Genomic DNA, 18449 nt, shown 5'->3' on the forward strand with positions numbered 1-18449 from the left:
AACTAAAGAGGAGAAAGGAGAACAGAGGAGACACTGCCAGCCGCCGCCATATGAAGCAAGATGTAAAGATATCGGTAAGCCACGAGCCACATGGCAAAGTATAGATTTGTAGAAATGGGTTAATTTAAGATGTAAGATCTAGCTAGCAAGAAGGCTGAGCTAGTAGGCCATACAGTTCGTAATTAATATAAGCCTCTGTGTGTTCATTTGGGTCTGAGCGGCTGCAGGACAGCGAGGACCCAGGAGCCGGGTGGGCACAGGAAAACTTTCAGTTACATAAAAGAGCTAACAATTTTTTTCTAGTGGGAATTTATAGAAGCACTTTTATTAATTTAGCTTATATGAACTCCATCCTGCCCTGTTCCTAATTTTGTTTAATGAAATATGTTTAAAGAGCTGTAAATCTCTTACTACTTTATAAGCAAGGTTCCCATTTAATCATGATTTGTTTTCTTTTCCCTACCATCGGTTAAAGAACAATGTTTAATACAACTAAAAAAATATCTCATTATTTCCTCTAGAATTTCAAAATCATTTCCAGATTAAAAATTAATGTTGAGAACATTAGATTAAACAGTATTTTTCATTATAATAGGAATATACTATGAATAGTGCTTTAGGTAAATAAATACACTTTTATCTAAACAGTAAAATACTAATATGATGCTATAAGAACTTAAAGCTTTTCTGATGCTGTTGGTTTGTCTCAGGTAGGGTTTCTATTGCTGTGATAGAACATCATGACTACAGAAACTTGGGGAGGAAAGGTTTATTTGGCTTATGCTTCTACATCACAGTCCATCCTTAAAGAAAGTCAGGGCAAGAACCTGGAGGCAGGAGATGATGCAGAGGCCATGAAGGAGTGCTGCTTACTGGCTTGTTCATTGTGGCTTGCTCAGCCTGCTTTCTCATAGAACCCAAGATCACCAGCCCAAGAGTGGTACCACCCACACTGGGCTCAGCCTCTTGCACCAATCACTAATTTAAAAAATGCCCTACAGGCTTGCCTACAGCCAGATCTTATGGAGGCATTTTGTTGTTGTTGTTGTTGTTGTTGTTGTTGTTGAGGCTTTTTTCTCTCTTATGACTCTCACTTGTGTCAAATTGAAATAAAACTAGCCAATACAACTGACCCCTTGTCAACTTGACATACAAACACAATACTTTTCAATTAGAACCTTTCCTTTCTCATTTATCCCCAATATGGCACATTGATACTGATATCATAATATAAAACATAAATGGTTTTAAAAATCCCACACTCCCTACAAATTCAAACACATTAAAACTTCAGTCTCTTCAAAATATCCAATCTCTTTAAAAATCCAAAATATCTTTAAAAAATTCAGACTTTCTCAGCTGTGGGCTCCCTTAAAAATCAAAATTAAATTAAATACCTTCTCACTTCAAAAGTGAAGAACCAGGACACAGTCACAATCTGAACAAAGAAAAACCAAACTCCAAAAGTGAAAATATCTTGATGTCTGATTATCTGAGATTCACTCAAGATCTTCCGGGCTGCTCCATAGGGCCTGGGTCAGTTCTCTGGCTCCACCCTCTGTAGAATGCACAGCTTGTCTTTTAAGCTCAAAGCAGGTTCCACTCCACGGCTGCTGCTGTTCTGGGTAGTCATCCCATGGTGCTGGGATCTCCATAATGCTGGGGTCTTCTGCTACACCTGGGCTACACTTTCCCCAATAGCTTCTCCTAGGCTTTCTTCATGGTGCCAAGCCTCAACTTCTCTGTATGACCACTTCAACACTGAGTCTTCAACTGCTGTCGGGCTGCAGCTTCACCAATGCCTCTCCTGGCTTCTCACAGTGCCAAGCCATTGCTGCTTTCCATGACCCCTTTATGCTTGCAAAACCAGTACCATCTGGGTGACTCTTACACTACCAAGTTTGGCTGCCAATGCAAGGTACAAACTTGGCTACCTCTGGAACACAGCTTCTGGAACTAAAAATTTTAAAGATGTTACACATTGGAATGATAACATTTTGATTGTGCTGTGTTTAATAAAAATATATTATTCAGCCGGGCGGTGGTGGCGCACGCCTTTAATCCCAGCACTCGGGAGGCAGAGCCAGGCGGATCTCTGTGAGTTCGAGGCCCGCCTGGGCTACCAAGTGAGTCCCAGGAAAGGCGCAAAGCTACACAGAGAAACCCTGTCTCGAAAAACCAAAAAAAAAAAAAATATATATATATATATTATTCAACTGTTAATCCTACTTTAATTTTTGAATAACTACTAGGGATTTTTTAATTTCAAAATTCACATGACTTAGGTGATTGGCTTTGTATCACACTTTCTATCTCCAGGAGACTTTATTTGTAAGAAATACCCTTGCAGTTTTCTAACTAAACAAAAACATTGTTATTTGGATAAGAAATAGAATATTTCAAAGCATAATGCCCACTTATTATTTAAATTTTGCTCTATACTTATAATCTAACAAAACCAGTGAATATATGATTTCTTAAAATACTATTGCACTACCTAAGGAATGCTGATTCATACCATAAAGATACATGCTCAGCTATGTTCATAGCAGCACTATTTGTAATAGCCAGAACCTGGAAACAACCTAGATGCCCATCAACAGAAGAATGGATGAAAAAAATGTAGTACATATACACAATGGAGTACTACTCAGCAGAGAAGAACAATGAAAGCATGAAATGTGCAGGCAAATGGATGGAACTAGAAAAAATCATCCTGAGTGAGGTAACCCAAACCCAGAAAGACAATCATGGTATGTACTCACTCATAAGTGGATTCTAGATATAAAATAAAGAACAATCAGACTACAACCCACTGAACCATGGAGGCTATATATATAGCATGGAGGTCCCTAGGACTGTGGCTTATAATAAATTTCAGTTTTACTTAATTACTGAGCAAGCCTCAATGAAACATCTCATTATTAAGATAAGAATATATACTTTATCAAGCTGATAATAGAAAAATTAATTAATTAATTTTAAACAATAAAAATAAAAGAAAAATTTGAAATAGTAAACAAACATTTTACTAAAGTTAAAAAAAGGAGAACTAGGGACTCATCATTCCTCTCCACATTCTATTCTTTCCCTTGTTTTATATATTTTAAATTTTTTTATCGGTAGATTCTGCTGGAGGATCCGATACAGATAAGCACTGGAGGGCTCCTGTTGCAAATCACCCTCTGGAGCGATGGAAGGATCTTTCTACTAGCACATGGAGGAGACCCAGTCTAGTGTTGGTGTGGCCCTGGGGTTTGGTTAATGTCTTTCCTCAGGACAATGAGGTTCCTCTTTGGATTCCTGAGCACTGAACATACCCTGTGGCTACTGCTGAAGTCCAATGTGACAGAGACCTAATGGGTCTTCATGAAAAAAAAAAAATCTACCCTTCTGATGCCAATGGAGATTGAGAGCCCAATATGGCCAACTTTGGCAAGCATTAATGTAAGCCTAGGAACTGTAGCCATGAGACTGGATTCTCCAGAAGAGCTGCCAGCTAAAGTCATGCTGGGATCAAGAAAAACGGGCCTTGGCGGTTCATGTTTCTGGAGTTGTATCCATGCCAGTGGATGTCCACACAATCCAGAAGACAATTTGACATTGCTGCTGCCGCTGTTGCTGTTATAGCAATGGCGCACACCACTGCTACTGTTTCTGGGATTACTACTTCATAATTGCTTACTACAGCTAGCACAGTGGAGACCCTGGCAACAAAAGTAGCTACCACAGTTAGTTAATCTTTCATTCTATTGGGCATGATAAATTTAATTCAGTAGTTATATACATCTTGATTGGCTTTGAAAATTATAAATTTATAAACTCAAGTTTCAGTTGCTTTTGGGATACTATCTTACAAGGACTCCAACATACAGTATGGCTCATTAAGGAAGGGAATAGCTCAGTTGCCTTTAGCCTACTGGCTATGGGTGAAATAGGACCTCTGTTGGTCTTTTCTGTACTGAACACACAGATTGCAAGCCCAGTGCCACTTTGAGATCTTTGGCAGCAATTAACTATGCAGCTCACACACGATTGAGCCTGCATGATAATGAGTATTCAGAGATGGGTAATGCCTGGGGGGCACTCACCAACCTAAGACAGAGCACCTGTGTGGCCTGGACAGGTGTCTCCATGACAGGTAAGGTGACCTGCTGACGTCCCACGCAACCCAAGTCAGAAGCTCATTTTTTAATAAAAGGGATTTGTTTTATATATTAACATTTTACTTCCATATGACTCTTCTGTTCCAAAACAGTTACCTGTTTTGGGTAACTGTTGCCTTGTTTGCAGACCTTGACCTTGATATCCTCCCTATGCTAATTCCCTGCCAGTTTCCACCCTCCTGAATGCTTAAGGGAAGTTCCTTGTCTGTGTATCCTGAATAATGGGCATTAACAGCTTAGATGCAAGATTGTAAAACATCAGTAGTGAACTTCTGCCCTCCAGGATCCTCCCATTGTGCTGTAAGCCTGTATTTAAGACCTCCTACCCGCTTCAAGAAATGACATTTGACATTTAAAATTATTTACATTAAAATTATTTACATATATATATATGTAAAATTGAATGAATCCTGTGAATGTAATCTATGAATACCACAAATGCGATTAAAATCATGAGTGTAATTAATGAATATCATGAGTGTAATTTAAAAAAATACTATTGCACACTCAAACTCTGAAAAGGGTTTTACAACTCTCAAAGTTACTAGCCCTTTAGTAGATTGTAAACTGATAATGATGATTATGGTGATGATGATGCTGATGATGATAATAATGGTGATGATGGTGATGGTAATAATGGTGATAATGATGATAAAGTGGAGAGAGAACTAAGTGGTGTTGCTGGAGGGCTTTTCTCCAGGCTCCACCAAGCCCCGCAGTCCCACAATCCACGTATAAAATAATCACTCAGATGCTTATATTATTTATAAACTGTATGGCCATGGCAGGCTTCTTAACTGTTCTTTTATCTTAAATTAACCCATTTCTATAAATCTATACCTTGCCACATTGGCTTACCGGCGTCTTTACATGCTCTTTGTCCTGGCGGTGGCTGCAGTGTCTCCCTCTCCTTCTTCCTGTTTCCCCAATTTTCCTCTCTCCTTGTCCCACCTATACTTCCTGTCTGGTCACTGGCCATCAGTGTTTTATTTATATAGAACGATATCCACAGCAAAGTGGTTATAAACAAATACTTCTCTTGCAGATTATCTAGGTTTGCTCCCCAGCAAACATGGAGGTCCACATCTGTCTCTCTGTCTGTAACTCCAGATCTAGGGAATCAGAAACACTTTTCTAACCTCCATGGGCTCCAGACAAGCATTTGGTGCACATATATCCGTCTAGGTAAACACTCATAGCACATTTAAAATGAAATAAGACACAAAGGTTGGAAGAAGATATATTGAGGTGATGTGGGAGCTAGAGGGAGGGAGTGGAAGGGGGGAATATGACCAAGATAAATTGTATACATGTATGAAATTTTTAAACAATAAAAAAGAAGACAGTTAAGTCTGTTGTCAAATTCTGAACTCAAATTTTATACATTTCCTCGGATTTGCATTTTCTCCTGACCTTGTCCACACCTTGTCTCAGAACTTAGGATGCATTCTCACCATGGCTCCCTGTGTATGCCCCAGCAATGGCCAGAGAACAGAGGACTCAGTAGCAGGCGTGGCACATGCTGAGGTGAAAATGGAAGAACTCTCAGTTCTGTGATTTGTACTCACTCATGGCATGTTACATCATCACAAAGCCAGCTCGGGTACTGTGGTCAAGCACTTTCAGGGCTGTTCTCTTTATGGAGATTGGTGATTCCACTGAGGCTTGTTTATGTCGGGTAGAAAACCACAGAGGGAAACTAAAGCGTTTTGAGGGATTTATTTGTTTTTTTTTTTTTTTTTTTTGGTTTTTCGAGACAGGGTTTCTCTGTGTAGCTTTGTGCCTTTCCTGGGACTCACTTGGTAGCCGAGGCTGGCCTCGAACTCACAGAGATCCGCCTGCCTCTGCCTCCCGAGTGCTGGGATTAAAGGCGTGTGCCACCACCGCCCGGCGGGATTTGTTTTATATATTAACATTTTACTTTAATATGACTCTTCCGTTCATCCATCCAAAACTACCTGGTGGGCAATTGTGATCCTTCCTGCATGAATGGACAAGGAGGACCTGGAAAGATGGATCCATGGATAACTGCTTGTCTTACAAGAGAGCCAAAAGTAATTTGAATCTTAGCATTCTCTGCTGCCCTCTAGAGGTACATCAGCCATTATTGCAGATGACATGTAAAGAAATACACTTAGGTAAAGCTTGCCAAAAAAAAAAAAAAAAAAAAAAAAAACCTCTTCTCTTCTTACAAGGACAAAGAAAACAGCACATTATTCGGTGAGTCAATTATAGATTCAAACAAAATGAAATAGTTAAGAAATATAATACACATGTATATTTTATGTATTCATGAAAATGTCTTTTGAATCCAAACTGACAAAGTGCTATCTTGTATACTTGATTTTAATTTGTAGGAAATTTTCATTGTGTTTGAATATTCAAACACTATCCAGGTTCTGCTTGTTGACACTGTTGTTTTCTCATGGCATGTGCTGTCCATGATTTAGCATTCACAATGTATTACCAATGATTTGTGAACTTGCATGTCTTTGGTTACGTCTCTACTATCCTCAAAATGCTGAGCCCATGTTCTAACTCTATGAGTTCTTCATGTCTTCATCTATCAACAAACAATTTCAGCAACACTTACTATATTCTCACTTTTAACAGTGGGAGAACGAGGATATAGATTAGGTGAATGCATCATGGTCACAGGCTGCTAACAGACTGCGTGAAACTGAAGCTGTAGAGACCCAAGGTTATTTTTACACTCACTCATCATGCCATCTTGAGAGAACAGTCATTACTCTCTTAAATGAAGCCATAGGCACTGTACAACCCATGTCTAATATTCTCATTTCCTTTCCCCGAAATTCTTTCTCCCTTATGCACCCTCTTTCCTGTTTAGTGGTTTTGTCATCTATCAACTAACCGGACAGGTAGCCTCTGCTTACCTTTCCCCTCATCCCCTTTGCCCCATATCTTATTACAAACTTTGAGTTATGAACCTTGAGTTCTTAATTGGCCTTTAGCCCTTCCATCACTTTGGAGAAGGCTCATACCAAAGGCTAGCCACTCCCTGAAACCACATACTAGTTCTCTGCTGTTCACTCAGCCCACACCAATGAAAGCAGGACTTCCTTCAAGAACCAGTTTAATAATAGCTTAATAACAGCTTTTCTGTAGCCCTTATTTTTCCTCCAATCTCATACATTTCCCACTCTTCCTGAAAATCTAGTTTCTACCTCCTCCACAGACTGCTCCCTCTGTTCTTTCATTCAACAAGCATTATCAGCTGCTTATTTGTGGCGGGCTCAGGTGACATGTAGGAAAAGAGGGAGTATTTTGGCTATAAGATTTACAATGAACTCAAGAGGTATACAAACAGATAATGTGCTCTGGTAAGTACTGTGGGACCCTGGAACACATAAGTCCTCTTCTCTTCTCTAACGAAAGGTTTTTGATGGAGGTGACAGGAGAAGTCTGCCATCAGAGCATGGACAAAGGCCTTCCAGACAGAGCAGGTACGATCTTGCCAAGGCAGCAGCTATCAGGTGACATTGCCTAAGGTGACACTCTGTTCTGTTCTCAGGGATAGAGACAATGGCTAGAAATAGCGAGTTTAGATAGGAAAGAAATTGAGAGTGTGGAATGGAGAGGGGAAAGTGAGAAACAGGTCATTTAAAGGAAGATTTAGTAACTTTTCAGACTGGGTGGTTTGTACCTATTTGACATTTCTTAACAATCAAGATGTGAATTTTTTCATGCAAATTATTATCACACCTCATGTTAGAGATAATGTAGTAGAATGCCTAGGAAAACTAGTGGGGAGACTTTTACTTTGGATTGTGGTTGTGATTATAAGAGTGTCAGTCCATGATCATGATTGTTTTTGCACCTGTTATGAGGCAACACATGGTAGAAGGCATGATATCACTCACCTTATGGCAACAAAGAAGTCAGTGGGAATGGGGGCGGGCACTGGATCTCTCAATCTTTTTCAAGGGTGCTACCTCCATAGCCTAACTTCCTTCCACTGGAGCTTTTTTCATACACAGCACCAAGATGAAGACCAAGCAAGCCATCAGCATTGGAGTCTGGGGGAGACAGTCAGATCCAAATTATAGCATGCTCCAAACACCTAAGCCAGTGTAGGCCAAAAGGAACCCTCACTAAATGTGTTGAGCATTAGGAAGATGTTAATGCAATTGTTATTTTCTTTATCCTTTTTTTCTCAAGTTCCTCATTTAGTATCATTTCTTTAGGTTAAACATCTTTCATAGTTATGAATATTAAATGTGTTGAATGCCTATGTACACCTCTCCCACCTTAAGCAGACTGTGATATTTATGTATATTGTACATTAAATTATATTCCTCTAGCATATAAGCATGTAATATAAATCAATGATTATCAATATAATATCATATATTATACATAAATGAACTACAACATGTATATTAAACAAGTAAATTATATTAATGTAATAAAAACATATCTGCGTTATCTTATATACACCATATTGTCATACTCCTGCTTGTCCAAATGTCTATCCCCTTCCCCAATTGGTTTATTAATCTACCATCCTCCGTGAAACCAACAACCTGCCCACCTATACCCCTCTTCTCGCTCCGGGCCCATTAAACTTGGGGGTGACTAACTTGAAACTTTATCAGGCATCTGGTTCTTACTTCAGGGCCATTGAATGTTTTATTGTCCATACGTTCCCCTTAGTTGAGACCATTTTCACATCTGTCTGCTTATTTCTCTTGTGTTTCATCTTCCATTCTGTTTCTTCCTTGGGATTGAAGAATATTGTTTAGTGTCACATGTCTATGGTCCCAACAATAAAGCAGAAAGGTGGCCTAAGTTCAAGGACAGGCTGACTAAAGAGCAAACAAGCCGAGTAGCAATAAGAGTAACTATTCAAACTTCAGGGAACAGCTGGGTGGCGGATACAGCCCCTTGTTACAGCATTTGTCCAGCCTATGTCATGCTCTGGGTTCAGCGCCCAGCTCTGGAAACAAATTACAAAAGTAGAAAAATCAGGATTAATTTATAGCTCACAAAGTTGAAAAATGCTTTTAAATATAAAATTAAGAAAAATTTCAAGTTGTACCAATATCATTTTTTTAAATCAAAACTCTCTGTAGACAAGTGAAAAAAATAATTTATTGTAGAGTTTTTTTTACACAATTAACATGTAACATTTATACATATATTGATGTGCTGATACGAAATACTAAATTTAAAGACAAACATTTTTACATAAAAGTAGTTTCACTATATTTTATAAAGATAGATATTAATAAATTATCAGAGACATTTAAAGGATGATAGGTCAAATATTCCAACATAAATGAAGTCCATTCTTTGTTGGAATTAAAATGTATTCTGAATATTCTGAATATGATGTCCTCGGTCAGTTGATAATCTTCTAAATTAATCAAGGAAGCTCAAGTGTGGAAATAGGCCAAAGTTGACTCTAACAGCAGTATCCTAGCTGTGTATTCCCAGCTTTGATTTCGGACCTCCAACACTTGCAAATGTAACCTTTCAGTGTGAAACAATGCAGTCCCATCACAACCATCAGTAAGTTCTGAAACTCATTACAAGGACTGCAATATGAATTAGCCCACGTCAGATGTTAGGTAAACTGTAATTGGCATGAGGTTTGAATGAGCAACCAAATCTTACAATAATAGAAATGTATACCTTATATTTCCAGAAGGTAATTAACATATTTCAAAATAGTCACTCTCTTCTTAGTACAGCATATTAATTCCTACTTCAGAAGTCTAGAAATAAATTGCATTTTCCTAAAACTTAGATTCACTCCTTTAGAAAATGGTTTCTAGAATGACATGCACCAACATGATATAAACTTTGTTTTACGTCATAGTCATTAAAATATACATGTACATATACGTGGAGCATAAAACAAACCTGCTGAGCCATGATATATATACACATGGCTAGATACTATTAAGTCTCATTTTATCTAGTTCAACAAATACATAGTGGGTGTCTACCACTTTTGGATCATCAGTTTAGGTAACGCTTGCAGCAGAGTTTAATGAACATCAAGTTCAAATCATCCACATCAAAAGCCAAACTTTAGAAACTATACCAAGACCTTAAACATAGTCAAAAGCAGAGCTAACATCAGATAACAGATAGTGTCGGATATTTGTAACTAGGAAAAAGCCTTGGGTCGCTGAAAAGGGCAGTAGAAATCGGTATCCACAGGGAAGAAATGCTCCTGGGCTTGACGCTTATGAGGCTGCCACCAGAAGCCAACTCAAGAGTGTTCTCTGTCCCACTATCTGAGGTTCAGTTTTCTTCCTGGTTTGTTTCCTTAAATGGATGGAAGAAATATATAATTGACCTTCCAGCACAATGAAACTTACAATGCCCCCCCAACACATTTTCCTGCCTTTGACAGTGGGATATCCATTTATATCTATAGTTTATATAAAAGCATCTCCACCCCAGGTTGAGAAGAAATTATTCTTAGGGTCATCTGACCAAGAAGACTGACACCGGAGAGTTTGCTTCTTCAGAAGGGCACCCATATGCATGCTACCCTCAGAAGCAAAGCACTTAAAGGAGTGAAAAACTGAAGAAAGAGGCTAAGTATTGAAAAGCTAGCAGCATCCTGTTCCCTTTCGTGTTTGTTCTATTCTATGAAAACATGTTTAGGGAATGTACACACAGAGGAAAAGATGTATGTTCGGTTCATCTCACCCCCTCTGAAGAGTCAATTCACCAAAGAGGGAGCGAACTGTGCTTGTGCTTCTGACTTGACCGTTTGAGGAGGCCAAGCGTGGCTGTGACCTTTCTGTCCTGCCTTTGCTTGTGGCTGGAGTGGAATCTCTCAGCACTTGAGAACCCAAACCTCCCCTAAGGAATTGTTTGGATTCTTTAAAATCAGAAACCAGGCCTCTCTGCAGGAGAAACTCCAAAAAGACCAGATCATCGAGGGTCCCCCCACCAACACTGCACAAGAACTTCTGGTGGCCTTGAGAGAACCCTAAGCTTCCTGGTTGATAAAACTGCCAGGAATTACGGCTATTGTGCAGATTGCTGAGATCTCAGAGGAAGCAGCAGGGACTGAGAAGCTCTCACGGGTCCCCGAGGTCCCAGCACCTGGGCTGTGTTTGAACTGGACCACAGAGGAAGAAGCACACCTCAGCTATCCTCAGCCTGAGGCTTTGGTTCCTACCTTTATTACAAGATAAAAGTCGTACAGCCCCTTCTAGAGCAAATCTGGTTCTAACTGGTTCAGCACTACTGCCATGAAGTCACATTTTATGGAAGAGTCCTCTCTGTAAGCAAGAATTCTTTCCTTTCCAAGTCTGGTGTGTCTGCTTGACCTCCCCCTTGATATTCTTTCTCAGAAACCAATGCAACGCGCTGGGGAGCCATACCTCTTCGCCTGTGTTTTTTCTCGATAGGAACCAAACTTGCATTGGTTCTTTCTTGCCCTTCATGGACACCGGGCCTCTGTGCTCCAGATGGAACTGGGGATCTGAATTTTCTGGAGACATGAGACACCTGAAAGACAGGGGATGGAGTAGAGAGGGAAGTTGATAAGGTTGTGTAGAGAATGAAGGCAGCCAGACCCCACACTGCAGTTGTAGTTAAAGGCACTTAGGGTTTTAGTAATGTGTTTATCGGAAGCTCCCACTGTGATGTGGAGGGGTTTACCATGGAAACAGTGGTACACACTTCTGGAATAAAAAGTAATGCCAGCAGCAGAGGGGAGGCCATGGGGTAGCAACTCTTCAAAGGAAGTAAAACCACAGAGTTCACCCACACACTACCCTGTAAATAGTATGAGGGTCCCCTCCTCACCTGTATGTATATTCAGAAACATTTATCTTTCCCTTCTCTCCTGTGGTTTCTGTTCTGCTTGTGAGGTTGACAGTATTTCCGAAAAGACAATACCGAGGCATCCGCTGTCCAATGACACCTGTCACCACTTCCCCGGTGTGGATCCCAATCGTTATCTGGAGAAAGCAAAGTTTTGCTTCGATCACCTTGATTGTTAACATATGTATTATTAACAGACTATTTGAAATGCCCTTACACAATATCCCTCTGAGAAGAGAAATATTCTGTCCAAAGAGAAAGACCTGAAGATACGAAGTGGGTAACTTCCGTGGTGAAACAATAAAGCAGAAACAGTGGGAAGTTTCCATATACTCAAGACATTCTGTCCACAGGACAAATGAACTAATTTATTTCCCATGTCTGTGGAAGAGTGTAATACAACAGGCATTTTTCCTTCAAGATGCCCGTCTTTGTACATGTTAACCATTTCCAGATTAGCAATATGAATCAGTTGTTGACCAAGTTCTACTATTAGTATCCTAATGATCAGTTTCTTCACTCACCTGAACAGATTCACCGTCTACTTGAACTTGGCCAGCGATTTCCATCATGTCCAAGGCAAGATGGCAAATGGAACGTGCATGGTGAATACAAGGCTCTGGTAAACCACTCACTGTCATATACTTATCACCAACTGTCTCCACCTAAGGTGACACACACATTCACATGCTCAATGGTTGACATAAAGTGACTGGATTTTTTTTATTATTATTGCTATGATACATAGTATTTCCCAGAATTCACAGTGACCTCCCTTTTAAATTCCTTAAAACTAGAATAGTGTGAACTCCAGCAGGATGGAAACTTTCGACTATTTGGAATTTACATGGTAGAGCTTCTTAGTCATTTCTTCTGAGATCCACTTATAACTCAGCAGAACATCTGTGTGTGCACTCACATATGTGTAAAAATGCCCTTACCCATGTGTGTGCAAGTGTGTATGGGTGTGTGTGCAGTGTGCTTGCCTGTGCACATGGAGGCTACAGGTTGATGGAAGATCTCTCTCACCTCTCTCTCTCTTTCTACCTTAATTTTTGCCAGTTTTCCTCTCATGTGTTTGAGTATATACTGCTGGGGACTGAATTTGAATCCAGGTATTATAACATGTGAGGCAAGCACTCTGCCACTAAGCTATCTCCCTGGCCTGCTACCTTAGTTTTGAGACAGAGTTTCTTAGAGAACCTGGAGCCTAGTGTTCAGCTGGACTGGCTGGCAAGCAAGCCCCCAGCACTGAGGTTACAAACGTGCACTGCATCTCAGCTTTTTCAAACTTAGAGCCTCATGTAGAATATTCTATTATTTCATTTCTTCCTTGAGCAGCACTGGTTCAATAACACAGGAGCTGTTGGCTGAAGTTCATTGATTGATCCTGGCCTCTAGCCATGTTTTAATCTGTCATTTAATTATTTTTTAAGTTTTTAAGTTGAATTGTTGATTTGGTGTATGCATGTTGTACAGGTACATGCCTCTGTGAACATGCCTTATGGAGGCCAGGGGATAACCTTGGGTATCATTACTCAGATGCCATCCAGCTTCTTACTTAAAATAAGCAAAGTAGGCTGAGTTAAGCCCTGTACTATTGTGATGTGCTCACCAAGTGTAGCACTGTGCCTCAGAAAAGAACCACAAAATAAATAGTTCTTGTGAAGTTATATTACTCCGGGAGCCTAGACACAGTCAGTAACATTCTTGCCTTTATAAAGTAATATTCCACTGACTTCATTTTTCCAATATTATATTTGTTTCTACTTAAAACAAAGGGCAGAGATGTCTTGTAAATGTTTATCTCCAACTTGATGATATCTAAAAGTAAACCTGAGGCCCAGGACCCTTCTCAATGCTCCATGACTTCTTTACAGTGCAAAGCATTTATGTATTTTAGGAAAAAAATGTCTTTGGCTGAGCACAAAAATGAATGCTGTGTTTATACTAAATGTAATAAACAATCTGCACAGACTCGTTAACCTAAGTGCAAAGAAACTGCCGGATACCTCATGTCAGCCAGAGATTGTCTGCTCCATGAAACATCATCATGGTTGAAAAGAAAGTTTCCTAAGTGGTAACTACTCAGCACTGAAGTTTATACCATACACTAGTGCTGCCCTCAGCCTTGGGCAGAGAAGCTGCACTCTACAGTGAGCAGTGGTTAATGCAGAGACTCATGACTGATCAAAGGGCTGAAAATGACTATTGAGTATACAGCACCAAGTACAACATCTGTATCATCTTCTCCAAGGCTCAGTGGACATCTGGGAATATCCACGGCTGGGTAGGGGCAGAAAAAAAATGTAAAAGCCGATGATAGGGAGGAAGGCTGTGAAATGACGTCTTCTGGAAATGTCATAGCTGTTGTACTCAGAGTCATACAGCAGCTTCAGGTATCTTCACAGGGCCTTCCCAAGACTCTGGTGAGGCAACATTAAATCATAGATGGGGGATTGCTTCTGGACAAAGAAGACACATTGTCTTCGGTGATGTAACTACTGTTACATTGTCCACACTCCAGTGGAGAACTCCACACCTATGCCCATGCAGGCAGCCCTGGTTAAACTCAGTGGCTCAGAAAACAAACAAACAAACAAACAAAAACATGGAAGTAAGGGGGAGGGGTACTTGCTGGGAAGAGAGAGATGGAAAGGAGGTAAGAGAAGATGAGTGTGAATATGATTGGAATGCATTACCCACATGTGTAAAATTATTATACACTTCTTTACAATGAGGAAATTATCTAAGCTAGTGGCCTGCAGGGACTCAATAGACCTTATAACACTATCAAAGCAGGAGAGTCTCAGAAGCCCAGACTTGTACTATACTACAACAGGCTCCCTCCCATTAGGACTTGCCTTATAAACAAATGGGTTTTTCCGTGAATCAGTCAGTGTGTCAAATCTGGTGTAGAGGTCATTGAGTAGATTGACAATCTTCATGGCTCCTTCTCCAGATGCATGCTTGCTACAGAAAGCATTGAAGCCCACAATGCCACTGAAGAGGATGGTCACATTGTCGTATCTTTTGGCAGGCACGGGGCGCTTGTGTCTCAGCTCATTGGCAACAGATGGAGGGAGGACTGAATACAGCAACCTATGAGGATTAGGGGAAAGCACTGTGAGACATGGTGGAGAGCCTTTACCACCCAGGCTTTGCCTCTATACTGCATCAAGCCATTGTGCTGGATCCTGGTAAGATACCTTTAAAAACCAGTATCAAACATTAGCTAAATACAAAACAAAGGAACACAGCAACCATTTGTCTGTTGTGATTATATATATATCCCTAATCCTGAACCATTTCAAACCAATTCAAAATAAACCTAGGCAGTGGTACCAAGTCCTGGGCTCATTGCATGAGTTAGATGTTTGAAACCTGGGACTTATGCAGGGATGCTTGGCTCAATCTGGGAGGAGGGGACTGGACCTGCCTGGACTGAGTCTACCAGGTCCATCTCAGTCCTCAGGGGAGGCTTTACCCTGGAGGAGGTGGGAATAGGGAGTATGCTGGGGGAAAGGGGAGGGGGACAGGAAGGGGGAGAACAAGGGAATCTGTGGCTGTTATGTAGAACTGAATGGTATTGTAAAATAAAATAAAATAAAATAAAATAAACCAAGCAAATAAATAGATAGGAAAAGCAAAAGACCATCACTCGGACCTCACGGTTTTCATTTGCAGTCCTGGCTTCTCGCCCTGTTCTTATGACAGTGTCAGGCTTGACATTGTCAGTATGAGAATCTAAAATATTGCACAAATAGTACAATAACAGAAACATGTTCACTTTACAGGAATAAAATTTATCTCAAATATTGCAAGGTCACAGAAGATAAGGTAGAATTGCTTTCTAGTCTTATTTATGCTTCACGCTTTCCTGGGAGAAACTGATAAAAGAGATGAAAAGTGGCCCAGATGGGCAGACATTTTATCTCTGTAGGCAATGCTGAGACCACTACCATGGCATTGGGAATGAGCTGAGGCGAGAGTGTGGTCAACACACAGCAGGAGGGGAGCTGCTGGATTAGAAGGAAAGCAAAAACCTTTGGGCTCCCAGCCTGAAGAAACAAGAAGAAACCAGGCCTTCTTATCCTTTTCATCCTTTTAGCCAATGGGCAAATTTCAAATATGAAAAACAGACTGAACCCTCTGTTTTCTTTCTGGCCACAGCAGAATTTCTTCAGTGGTTGCTTTTTGCTTGTAAACAGAAATTATTTGTAAACATTGAAATTAGCTCTTAATGCAGAATGTGAACAGCAGAAGAGCTTAGCTTTAAAGAAAACTAGATGGTTTATAATGAAATTGTCTTAAAATGAAGTTGAAATTGTCTTAAAGTCTCTACTATAAAATCAAATCCCAGTCTATTAATCTAAACACCAGTCATGAAAATTAATGAAGCACATTATCTCTTAATAGTGAAGGTGGTTTTTGAAAATCCATTCAACCTTGGGCAAACTAAAACAAGGAAAACAGTGAAAGTAGTCTTTGAAAAATCATTCAACCTTGGGAAAACCAAAACAAAGAAGGGGGCCCTGTGATGGGTCCTTATTTTCTGGTTCAGAAGTCAAGCTCTGGTGACAATAATTATCAACTCCAAAGGCTGCACCATAGGTAGCAGGAGAAGTGAACACTCAAGCCAACAATTTAGTGGCAACATGAATCAACAGCATTTTTAGTACAAGATGTAGACTGCAAGGATATTTCCATCATTTAAAGTCTGCATCTTTGCATACTAGGTATCTGTTCCTACTGTTGTAGCTTGAACCTGAGATATCCCCTAAAGGCCCATGTGTTGAAGCCTTAGTCCCCAGGCTGTGGTGCCATTGCAGACTGGTGGAACCTTTAACAGGCGAGGTCCAGTAGGAGGAATCTATGTCACTTGGGCACACCCTTGACTGACACACAGATCTCATCCTTCCCTTCAGCGTCCTGGCCAACATGACATGAGCAGCCTCCTCTGTCATGCATCCCTACTACAGTACCTGATCCCATTGTAGCCTAAAGCAACGGGGCCAGCAACAGAGGCTGCAACTTCTGAAGTCACAAACCCAAGCTTTCCCGATTTCTTCATGAGTGTATTGTCTCAGCAGTTCTTATAGAAATCTGAGTGACATAACTGTAAGTGTGGATATCAGCATATATGGAACCATAGTATAAAAAAAATGAGATCTATATCATTTTCTGATATCACAGCCAATGCAGAATATAGTAACTAGAATGGACCAAGCTGTATGACAGTGAATCTGAATCTTTGGTGCACCATGCATATATGTGATATTTTTCTTGGGTGAAGTTGCACCATGTACTGATATAACATGTACTCTGAGTTTTTTTTCATGCAGTGGGAGATGTTGAGATGCCTATCCCCATGTGCTTGATGAAATTTACAGAACATTTAAACTAGGTACCCTTACAACCATGGGGAGGAAGTGAGATGGTCTCAGAGCAAGTAGATATAGACACATCTTTCTGATGAATAATGTAAAGGTGAAAACAGGTATTCAGAAAATCAGAAAAAAAGGATAAAGACAGGCATTTACAATGAATCCTCTATTTCATTCATGGTATTACCAATGCTAACTGTTACGTTTACTTGTGTGCCCAGCATCTGGGGACGGGCATCTGACACATGCATCAATGCTAAGGAAGCACAGGATGTGCTGCAGCTGTCAATCTTCTGGTGCTGAAGTGGAGTGAAATAGTTCTGATGGGAAACAAGTCAATTTGGTTCAATTCTCCAAAAATAAAACATCCTATCTGGCAAACAAAAATAAGAAAAAGAACATTCAAGAACTTGAGCAAAACACCCTATGGGCATCAGGAAATCACTAATTTTTGTTATCATGTGGAGAGAGGGCCAAATAGTGTTCAGGGATACAAGAGGTCCCAGACCCTTCCAGTGAGAGTCTGAAGTGTAACACTACACCAGTGCTAGCAAATTGTGAATAAAAGCCAGGCCTTTTTTCACTCCATTCTTACGTGTCTGTCTTCTTCTTCTCATCCTCCAGGGCTCTCAGTGTGAGCTGCAGCCTATCTGTGAGGATCTCCAGCTCTTGCGTCAGCTTATACTCCTCCCGAAACTGTTCTCCCAAAAGAACCAGGTCTCTAGTGGCATCATGAAGAGGGATGTCACTCAGGTACAGGCCTCTTCTTGTGAGATCATCCAGGTTCATCACACTGTCACACAGAGCAATGGAGCAAATCAGCGCCATGGGTCCACATGATGGGATCGGCCCTCCCCACAGCAAGAAGCATAAGGTAGCTTTCTCCCTCTCCACCTTCACTGTTCAAAAGATCAGCCTGAAGAAACAGGAGGAGGAGCCTACCCAGAAGGGCTTTGTTTTCTGCATATCTAAAACCCCACTAGCAAGTGGCAAACTTGAAGTAGGTGTTTGTCTGGTTGTACTTTTGGGAGGTATCTGCATCTGCTTTCATGGAAAGATAGCACAGAAAACTGCACCA

The 18449-nt window shown here is 40.4% G+C and overlaps 1 protein-coding gene and 1 long non-coding RNA gene across 3 annotated transcripts in view; one reads left to right on the forward strand and one right to left on the reverse strand.

The window, feature by feature from the left end:
• The first annotated feature begins 11 nt into the window (after window positions 1-11).
• LOC143273874 (uncharacterized) lies at window positions 12-18135 on the forward strand. 2 transcript variants are annotated; one of them, XR_013052124.1, is made up of 4 exons: window positions 12-74; window positions 6165-12692; window positions 15025-15184; window positions 17996-18135. It is a non-coding gene; the product is annotated as an uncharacterized LOC143273874 (long non-coding RNA). The 2 variants fall into 2 exon arrangements; XR_013052123.1 differs by lacking the exon at window positions 12-74 and having other exon boundaries at window positions 12118-12606.
• Gucy1b1 (guanylate cyclase 1 soluble subunit beta 1) overlaps window positions 9263-18449 on the reverse strand; it is a 46092-nt gene continuing 36905 nt past the window's right edge. Inside the window, exons 9-14 of the mRNA XM_006985303.3 lie at window positions 17967-18164; window positions 14849-15086; window positions 12509-12649; window positions 11967-12121; window positions 11540-11666; window positions 9263-10466 (exon numbers count right to left, since the gene is read on the reverse strand). Of these exons, the coding sequence (XP_006985365.1) occupies window positions 10443-10466; window positions 11540-11666; window positions 11967-12121; window positions 12509-12649; window positions 14849-15086; window positions 17967-18164 (883 nt within the window). The 3' untranslated portion in view covers window positions 9263-10442. The remainder of the gene's footprint in view (window positions 10467-11539; window positions 11667-11966; window positions 12122-12508; window positions 12650-14848; window positions 15087-17966; window positions 18165-18449) is intronic.

Source organism: Peromyscus maniculatus, chromosome 6 (assembly GCF_049852395.1).
Source record: "Peromyscus maniculatus bairdii isolate BWxNUB_F1_BW_parent chromosome 6, HU_Pman_BW_mat_3.1, whole genome shotgun sequence".
In the NCBI taxonomy this organism is placed as follows: domain Eukaryota; kingdom Metazoa; phylum Chordata; class Mammalia; order Rodentia; family Cricetidae; genus Peromyscus; species Peromyscus maniculatus.